This window comes from Lolium rigidum, chromosome 1 (assembly GCF_022539505.1).
Source record: "Lolium rigidum isolate FL_2022 chromosome 1, APGP_CSIRO_Lrig_0.1, whole genome shotgun sequence".
In the NCBI taxonomy this organism is placed as follows: Eukaryota; Viridiplantae; Streptophyta; class Magnoliopsida; order Poales; family Poaceae; genus Lolium; species Lolium rigidum.
The window spans coordinates 45,935,826-45,945,507 of record NC_061508.1 but is presented as its reverse complement, the minus strand read 5'-3'; the positions used below and the strand labels follow the sequence as shown (position 1 = coordinate 45,945,507).

The 9,682-nt window shown below is 49.6% G+C and overlaps 1 protein-coding gene across 2 annotated transcripts; it reads left to right on the top strand.

The window, feature by feature from the left end:
• The first annotated feature begins 2,573 nt into the window (after positions 1–2,573).
• Positions 2,574–4,791, top strand: LOC124672339 (protein DETOXIFICATION 16-like). 2 transcript variants are annotated; one of them, XM_047208590.1, is made up of 8 exons: positions 2,574–2,831; positions 2,918–3,468; positions 3,572–3,658; positions 3,754–3,810; positions 3,917–4,155; positions 4,249–4,367; positions 4,449–4,535; positions 4,617–4,791. In XM_047208590.1, exons 1-8 carry the CDS (start codon positions 2,574–2,576, stop codon positions 4,662–4,664), a joined length of 1,446 nt encoding a protein of 481 aa, XP_047064546.1. In that variant the 3' UTR covers positions 4,665–4,791. The 2 variants fall into 2 exon arrangements, with proteins under 2 accessions (XP_047064546.1, XP_047064541.1); XM_047208585.1 differs by having other exon boundaries at positions 4,449–4,791.
• Positions 4,792–9,682: the final 4,891 nt, after the last annotated feature.

Below are 9,682 nucleotides of genomic sequence, written 5' to 3'. Positions count from 1 at the left end.
AACCTCCTCGCCCTCCCCATGCATGTGAAGAAGATCCGAGGAGTGGCTAGCACGGGAGGAGTGGTCCTAGGAGGATGAACCAGGACCCTGCGGTGCCGGGTGACGACAGCGCGCGGAGGTGGAGCCGATGGTAGAACAACTTGGAGAGGGGGCGCCTCCAACGTAGCCGCTGTACATTCCAACGGCGGGGTGTGGGGTGGAACGAGGTCAATGCTAGGGGTTCAGTGCAATCCATCATCCTTTGCCCGGTTCTTTTATATTCTGCAATTTCTCTCTCTAGAAGGGCTAGACCTTTAGTTTGGATTTTGTTTGCAGTTCAGGGTCCTCTGGCATGTTCGTAACAAGTATATAATCGAATGATGAGATGAAAGGTTCTTCACTTGGGACAGAAAAAACACGCCCGCTCCCGTCCCCGTGGGCGAGCGACCGGCCTCCCCGTCTCCCCTGCCCTCGCCGCCACCGGTGGGCATCGTTGGGCAAAGCCGTGGCAGCGCGGTGTCGGCGGGGCGCCCTCTGGTGCGCAGGATCTGGGCGGCTTGGCTCCAGCGTCCTTCTCTGGTGGTTGTGGCTAGGGGCAGCGCGAATGCTGCGCGTGTTGGCTGTTGTGTGCTGTGCCTCTTTCGGCGGCTTCCTCCATAGAGGGTGGTTGCTGGGGTACGGGCGGCCGCCCGCGGTGGTTTTTGGCGGTGGCGGACGGCGTGGCCGCGCCGGGCGGTGTTGGAGGTCCTACTGCTGCCCTTTATCTTCTCCCAAGCCTGCATGCCTAGGAGGATCCTTGAAGACCAGGCGACGCTCGATCTGGAGCGGCCCGCCTCTCTAGGCTGGCATTTGGAGGGATGTTGTGCGGTACTCCTGCCAGCATGGTGCTGGGCGGAGCTGTCGTCTCTGTTGTGGTTTTCCTCCACATGGTGGTCGATGAGTTCTCCAATTCTAGCGGTCCGGTCGTGGTCGGCGTTCGTATGTTGGCCACTGTTAGTCGGTGTTGTGGCTGCGAGGGTCGCCTCCTCTTTACTCAGCCATCAGCCTCTAGGGGATCACTACTGGGGTTGGCGGGTGTCGTGGTTTCGCAGTGGCGGCCATGGTGGTGACGCGGTCCCCACATGGGGGGTCGTCGTGGCTGGGTGTTGAGCCTAAAGGCAGAGGACGCTGCTCCTGTACTGGTGTGCCCCATGATGATGCAGATGGTAGCCATGGGCGCGGTCTCCTCTCCGATACGAGGTGAGCCGTGGCAGTGGTGGTGGTGGCTTCTTCTTGTCGATTGCTGGGCTCCGGTGTCGAGTCCTTGTCGGAGCTCTTTGGCGCGTCGAGGGTGATCCATGTGCGAGTGCTCAATGGGCGTGTCTCTCTGCTTTGTGATGCCCTTCAACTCCAGCCGGTGGCACACACATGCGTCGTGGCATTGTCTCGGCCACGTGCGGCCTTTCGGATACACCCTCGACACAGGTGGTGTCGATGCGTAGTGTGGTCCCGGATGCGCGTGGCCCTTCGATTACGTCGATGGTGCAGTGTCGTTGCTAGGTCTCGGTGGACCAAAGTCGTTCAATTACTCCGGCAAGGCCTCGAGCTGGGTTGTCCCTCTGGTGTGTCCTCGGGGCTCTTCCTTGTGATCGTTGTGCTTGGGTCACGATGAGTATTCTCATCGGCCAACCGCCCCCCAGTTTTGTGGGGTAGCCGCTTTTTCTCCTCGGTCCTGTGTTTTGTCGATGTGTATTTTTCCTTTTTCTTCTACTCTCTTGTAACCCACGTTTACTCTGATTTATTTGAACCTATTTTATAGAGGCTGAAAAGCTTCATAGGCAACTTAACTGAATATATGTTCAGGCTAGCTCACGCCCGCCATAGTTACAGTTAAAAAAAAAAGTATACAATCGAATCAAAGTTTCCTAACCAGCGAAATGATTGTGTCTTCAAAACTGTCTTATTCCTGCCACAATGGCGACCTCCCATAAGAAGTAAAGACCGCGGCAATTTGGAGCTAGTCTTAGGAGATGGTAAAGAATCCGATTCAAGTGTTAGCTTTGTGTCTTAATCTTGCTTCTTGAAAAGTGTTGCCTCCCACAGTTGTAAGTCTTGGTCTGTAATTGTATTGTTGACGTCTGTTACATCTGTGAACCTTTTGGGCTTTATTAATTTAAAATCGTGCAGACAGATAACATCTTTTATAGTGTAGTGTATGCAGGCCAAAGCGAGACGTGACTGCCAAGTTGCATGCAATATTGTCGGTTGGAGTAGTTTGTTTGGGGTATTGGAAGTCTCCAACTCCTCCATTTTTATCAATCAATCACAACTTGTCACGGTCTGATTTCGTCACACGCAAGGGTAAATAAACAATCTTGACCGACTGGAACAAAGTCCTCGTGCGTCAATGCGATGTTGCTGCGCACCCGCGCGCGTCTAATGCTTGGCCAGCACGGTTAACCCATCAGGCTATGTCACCATCAGACAAGAAGTGACAAAAGTCATGTTGCAATTGCTGCGCAGTTTCCACATACCTACATGTATAGCGGGCAGTTGCCCATATATAAAGGCCCTTCTTCATCTTTACTCCAGTGGATCCTCAGGTGCTGGTGAGAATGCAGAAGCCGAGCGTAGAGGAGCCACTGCTGGTTGTAGCCAGCGGACCCGAACAAGGCAGTGAGAACAATGGCGCGGCGGCGGCAGCGGAGGCGAAGCGCCTACTGCGACTGGCGGGGCCGCTGGTGGCGAGCGGAATCCTCCGGTCCGTGGTACAGTTGGTGTCGGTGATGTTCGTGGGCCATCTCGGCGAGCTTTCCCTCGCCGGCGCCTCACTCGCCACCTCCCTCGCCAACGTCACTGGCTTCAGCTTGCTCGTACGCATCTCTACAATTATATCATCACTAGTAGGAGTACAAGCTCGTAATGTTTGCATGATCGATAAAAATGGAGATACGTGCAGTCTGGCATGGCGAGAGCGCTGGACACGGTGTGCGGGCAGGCGTTCGGCGCGCGGCAGTACCACCTCGTCGGCGTCTACGAGCAGCGGGCGATGCTGGTCCTAGCGCTGGCGTGCGTCCCGATCGCCGCGGTGTGGGCCAACGCCGCCCGGATCCTCGTCTTCCTCGGCCAGGACGCGTCCATCGCCGCCGGCGCCGGCGCCTACGCGCGGTGGCTCATCCCGTCCCTCGTCCCCTACGTGCCTGTCGTGTGCCATATCCGGTTCTTGCAGACGCAGAGCATCGTGGTGCCGGTCATGGCCTGCTCCGCCGTCACGGCGCTGGCCCACGTCCTCGTTTGCTGGGTGCTGGTGCACAAGGCTGGGATGGGGAGCAAGGGCGCGGCTCTCAGCAACGCCGTATCCTGCAGCATCAATCTGGCCATGCTGAGCCTGTACACGAGGTTTTCAGGAGCTTGTAACAGAACGTGGACTGGCTTCTCCATGGAGGCCCTCAAGTTCAAGGAGTTGCGCCAGTTCGCGGAGCTTGCCTTCCAGTCCGCAATGATGGTTTGGTGAGTCAAATCAAACATCTTTCTTGGTCATATATAACGAGGTGCATATAACATGAGTTTTTAACTAATTGATGGAAAGATACGTCTACATACATATTCGCAGCTTGGAGTGGTGGTCGTTTGAACTGCTGGTGCTGCTCTCTGGTCTGCTGCCCAATCCTAGGCTTGAAACCTCAGTACTGTCGATATGGTAAAACCAACTGGCAATCTACACCAATTTGCATGTACTTCAGTTTTTCTAAGTCCTTTCATTCTTTCTATGATTTGTATCATTGAATTGTGCAGTCTTAATACTGGCGCTCTCATGTTCAAGGTGCCAACTGGTCTCTGCACAGCCATAAGGTACTGTTAGATTCACTTCACATCCACAAATCCACAATAATGTGGAATGCTTTTGTCCCTCGATCTATACACTCATTGGTCTCTTTTGTCTTTCTTGCAAATACAGTACACGCGTTTCCAATGAACTTGGTGCCGGTAAACCGGAGGCAGCAAAGCTGGCAACCAGAATAGTCCTTCTTATGGCCTTGTCTGAAGGTTTAGTGATCTCTATTACAATGATTCTGCTACGCAATTTTTGGGGTTACATGTATAGCAATGAGGAGGAAGTTGTCACATACATCGCCTGGATGATACCAGTTCTAGCCATATCCTACTTTATAGATGGAGTCCATACTTCTCTTTCAGGTAAGAGGATAGGTGAAATGCCCCTTGTTTCCAATATTGCCAGAAAGAACAATCTCTAACATGGTCGCAGGATATTTTGTTTATACATTTCAGGCGTGATAACTGGGTGTGGTGAGCAGAAGATTGGAGCACGCGTTAATCTTGCTGCGTTCTACTTGGCAGGCATCCCCTTGGCCGTATTACTAGCATTTGTCATGCATCTGAATGGAATGGTATATATCATCAACTTCTCATCTTTTCAAAAAAAATATGAATAAGTATCGAAAACCAAAATTTTGTCATGCTTTCAATAGGGGCTTTGGCTCGGCATCGTTTGTGGCAGCCTCTTAAAGCTTATGCTGCTCATGTGGATCGTGCTCTCAATAAACTGGGAAAAGGAAGTAAGGACTTGCAGTTCTTATATCACCAGATATTTCCATTGGACAGTGACATCTAATACTTGTTTCTCTATTTTAATTCAGGCAAATAAGGCAAAAGACATGTTAAGATCTTCTCTTCTAGTTGCATGAACATAAAATCATGCGGCAAAATGACATTTTTGTGATGCGGCCAAGCATGCAGCCGACCCAACTGATTGATACTAGATAGACATGCACGCTTCACTGCCTGCGTAGCGTTGTCGCACGCCTTGGCTGGAGCGATACATTTGTTAATACTTTGATTTAGGTGTAGCACATGCTTAGTGCTTCGCCTTAATAGCACAAGTAATCTCAAATACTCGGTGTTGTTATAGTAGGTGGACGGTGGCGTGTTGTTATTTTCGGAGTTAGTTGGAGGAAATAAAGAGAACACCGGCATCTGATGGTATAAGGGTCATTATATCGTGCTTCCTTGCTACGACTTTTCTATTTACTGAACTCAGTACCTGCTATTTAAATAGATAATTTGCATGATGGATTTACTACAAGCAATAACATTCCAAAGATTTTAGACACCAAATGAAAAACAGGAAAATGCAAAGGCTCAAAGGATATGGACATGAAATTCTAGTTTCTTATTGAATATGAAAAAAAACTTTTGAAAAGATGAATTATGATGAAAAAGTGGCATATCCCAAGAAAAAGCATTGCACATAGTTTGTGAATACCAATGAAGCATAACCGATAAATTGTGACACGCTACTTTTTTCGATATTGAAACGACACACTATTAACATTTTTAGAAATAGAAACCAAAAGAAAGAGAACTTCCCTAGTACAAATAGCCACAATATCACCACATGAGCGGCCCAGGCATGTCTGGGTTGCCGCCTCTCTTCTATGCTTTGATCTATCCCGGAACTGACAGCAGATTGGTGTTAAACATTCGAAAACTCTAGAAAAAGGCCGACCTTCGCGAAGGGAAGACAACTCGCTCCGCACGCGACAAATGGCGCGCTGTGGTGCCAGAAAATCTCTAGGAAGTGGTCTCTCTACTCGCCACGTGTCGCAAGGGGAAGCAAGGTGAGGATGGGGGAGGAGAGAGAAGACTGGGTTGTGTCAGTTTTTTTCCTTTTTCTTCTAGATTCGTTTTTTCAAAATGAAATATCTTGAGAACCGTAAGTCCAAATTGCGAACCGTTTTCACTTTTGAGATCCTCGCGTCGAGATCTTCAAAACTAGATCCCATGTTGATAGGTTTGGAGATACTTTTTTTTCGTACTTCCAATAATATTATAATTGTACATGTGGTGTGTACCTAACTGTACTCATGTTTCAACTGATAAGTACTTCTGTTTTTAGTGTATTTGGTGCAATTTTTCCCTTTACTTGCTAACTGTACTCGCCCATGTGCGGGACTGTACTTGTACTTACGCACGACTGTACCTGCTCGTGTGCGCCACTGTACTTCTGTGCATGTACTTGCTCGTGTTTACGACTGTACCTGCTCGTATGCGCGTTTGTACCTGCTCGTGTGCGCGACTGTACCTGCCCGTGTGCGCGACTGTACCTACTAGCATGCGTGACTGTACTTCTATACATGTACTCGCACGTGTACGCGACTGTACTTACTTGTTTGCGCGCCTGTACCTATCTCGTGTGCGCGATTGTACTCGTGTGGTACACGTATATGTACTCGTGTGTTGTATGTAACTGTTTTTGTGTGGTGCATGTAACTGTACTCGCGTGTTGTATGTAACTGTATTTGCGTGGTGCGTACTCGCGTGTCATACCTAATTGTACTTTTACTTGTATCAATGTGCATACTTGCTAAACTAAATGTAGCTGATCGGCTAAAAAGAAAAGCAAGTCAAGCGATGCATGCAGGGGCTACGTACGTACTGCTCATGCATGGGCTAAGTACTTAGAGCATCCCCACTCGTTGGCGCTCCCCACGGCTAAATTCGGCGAAATTTTTGTCCGGATTGGATGAAGATTTGGCGTGGGGAGCGCCGAAGTTCCAGCCGTCCCCCCGGCAGGAAACCCCCAAACTCGACCATTTGACATATTTCAAACAAATTCAACATAAAATTTAACAAGTTCGGCAAACAAGAGTACGAAAATTGCTGAAACAAATTCGGCGATAATCAGTACAATGTTTAACAAGTGCTGAAACAAATGAAGCACACAATTTCACAATTTTTCAAACAAATTAAGACGAGACTAGTTGGCGTCGGCGTTGGCGTTGCCTCGGAGCCTCCATATGTGCTCCACCGGATCATCTTGCAGCGGTCGATGCATTGTAGAGTCTCGAATCTCCTGGCGCATAGCAAAGAAGGCGGCCCATGATGGAGGCACCTGGTGATTAGGCCGTGCAAGAGGACCCTCTCTCTCATATGGTGCTTCTTGCTCAGCCAGAGGAACCGGATGCTTTCGCTCATCTTCAATAATCATATTGTGTAGGCACACACAGCAGTTCATCACCTCCCACATCTGATCTTTGGACCAAGTCATAGCGGGGAACCGGACGACGACAAATCTCTCGCTGGAGGACACCAAATGCTCGCTCGACGTCTTTTCGGCAAGCTTCTTGTTTCTTGACAAACTCGCAAAGTTTGGGGGTGCCGGGGTTGGAGATAGTCTTCACAAATGTTGCCCACTTTGGATAGATACCGTCTGCAAGGTAGTATCCTTTGTTGTAGTGCCGACCATTGATCACATAGTCCACCGGAGGAGCATGACCCTCAACAAGCTTGGAAAAGACCGGGGAGCAGTTTAGGACGTTGATATCATTGTTTGATCCAGGCATACCAAAGAAAGAGTGCCAAATCCAAAGATCATGGGTAGCCACTGCTTCAAGTATCACAGTGCAGCCTTTTTTGTGACCCTTGTACATTCCCTGCCACGCAAACAGACAGTTCTTCCATTGCCAATGCATGCAGTCAATGCTTCCAAGCATCCCTGGAAAACCCCTAGCTTCATTTGTTGCAAGGATCCTCTGAGTGTCTTCGACAGTGGGTGATCTCAAGAAATAGTCCCCGAACATCTTGCTATGACGGCCCTGCAGAACCGGTAGAAACAATCAAGGGCGGTGAACTCCGCCATCCGAAGATAGTCATCTGCGGTATCACCGGGAGCTCCATACGCCGAGCATCCTCATAGCCACTGTGCACTTCTGCAGTGACGAAAATCCAACCAAACCGGTGCAATCCGCCTTGCATCCGAAGTAGGGATCAAAGTGGCGGATGGCATACATAATTTGCGAGAAATAGCTTCTGCTCATCCCGAAACGACGCCGGAAAACACTCTCACCGTGCAATGGATTGTCGGCGAAGTAGTCGGCGTACAACATGCGGTAGCCCTCCATTCGCTGTCTCGGCTTGCACTTCCGGCGACCTCGTGCCGACCCACCACGTCGACGAGTTGCCGGTCCGGCGTACATGCTTGCCAAGCAACCAAGGATCATCATGTGCTCGTCGTCTTGAGCGAGCTGTCGCCATCTCTTCTTGCATAAGCTCGACGAACATCTGCTCCTCCTCTTCGTCCGAGTCCATGGCCGGCGAGGCAAATGGACGAACACCCGACGGGCGTGGTCGAGGCAACCCGAGCCGCGAGCGACGACGAGCAAGCAGGCCGGAAAACGAGCCGGCGGAAGAGCGATCGAGATAGGCCGTCGTCCAAAGACGGCGGTATAGGCAGGTGGGGAAGGAGGGGCGGCGGAATCCGGGCAACAAGCCGGCGGGGTGGTGCCGGCGGCGAGAGAGATACGAGGGGTGGGGGAGATTTTGAGCGACGTGGCGGTGGGGTTCGTGCGTCGAGTCACCGACGGATCGGGCCCTTCCCCGCTTTTCACTCGTCCGGAGTCCCCGAGCGCTCCCCGGGGGGCCGGGGGTGGCGTGGGCTCGCCGGATGGATGAAGGGCCAAATCCGGGCGAAAACGAGGAACCGGGGGCGCGACTGGGCCGAATTACGCCGTCCGGATGGAAAAAACGCTCGCCGGGGGAGCTACGTGCAGGGAAGTACATGCGGGAGCGGGGGTCAGTTACGGTTGCGCATGCGTGCGCGAGAGAAGCACGCGCGCGAGGAACGGTCGCGGCTACGTGCATGGACAGCTGGCCACGCGTCGTGCCGTCAGCGTCGCTCACGGATGGACTGGACCTTTGAGAAGGTCGTTTTTTTTTTAGTGGTACCGTTAAACATTCCTTTCTTCTTAATAAAGATCGGCCTGAGGCCTTTTGACACAACATCCACCACATGGTCCATGCTAGCCCGTGTAGCAACAGACATGCCCATCAGTGAGGAACCAACAATTCATACCCTGACTTTCCTCACAATCTAAAGCTGCATGGCATGACAGGGTGCCTCTACATAACAGGTAGTGAGCGAGCAAGCAGCAAATGCAAAAGCCAAAGTTAGATTTTGCAAACATAAAGTTTCCAACCAGGGCCCTACCTGGGAATACGGAGGCCCTGTGCAGAACAAGAAATTCGGTGCCCTCGACATAAAATAAATACTACAAGAGTATGGTTATATATATTTCCTCATTCTCGAAGAGGATGTATTAGACTTTTTAAAATTTGAATATATCTAGACAATATGTAGTGAATAGATATATCCGAATTTAGAAAAATCTCCGACATCCTTTTCGTGATGGAGGAAGAATTATATATATCATGTTGGTGGTACGATTTTTGGAAGAAGTGCATCTTATCACAGAGCAATCTAAGAATTCAAAAATACTACATTTTTTGGTCCTTCTAGCATTTCTTGAGGCAAAATCTTCAATTAGTTTATCATAAGAAAGCTCTCCAAAATGGATCTATTCTAGGAAAATCGTGACGGAGTTAATCTTTGTTGGAAGACGAATTGAATTGGTTGCACTCTGTGCGGGAAGAGAAAGAAAAGATACTCCCTCCATTTTTATTTACCATGTGTATTAGCTTTAGTTAAAGTCACCCTCAAAAAAATCGTAACGTTTACCAAATTTATAGGAAACAAAATAAGCATTCATAAAACGAAATGCATATAATATGAAAGTGTACTTTGTGACAAATCTAACACAATAAATGCATATTATAAATTTTGATATTTTTTCTAAACTTTAAGTCAAATTTTATAAAGTTTGATCTTGACTAAACCAAAACGCAGGGTAATTATAAATGGAGGGAG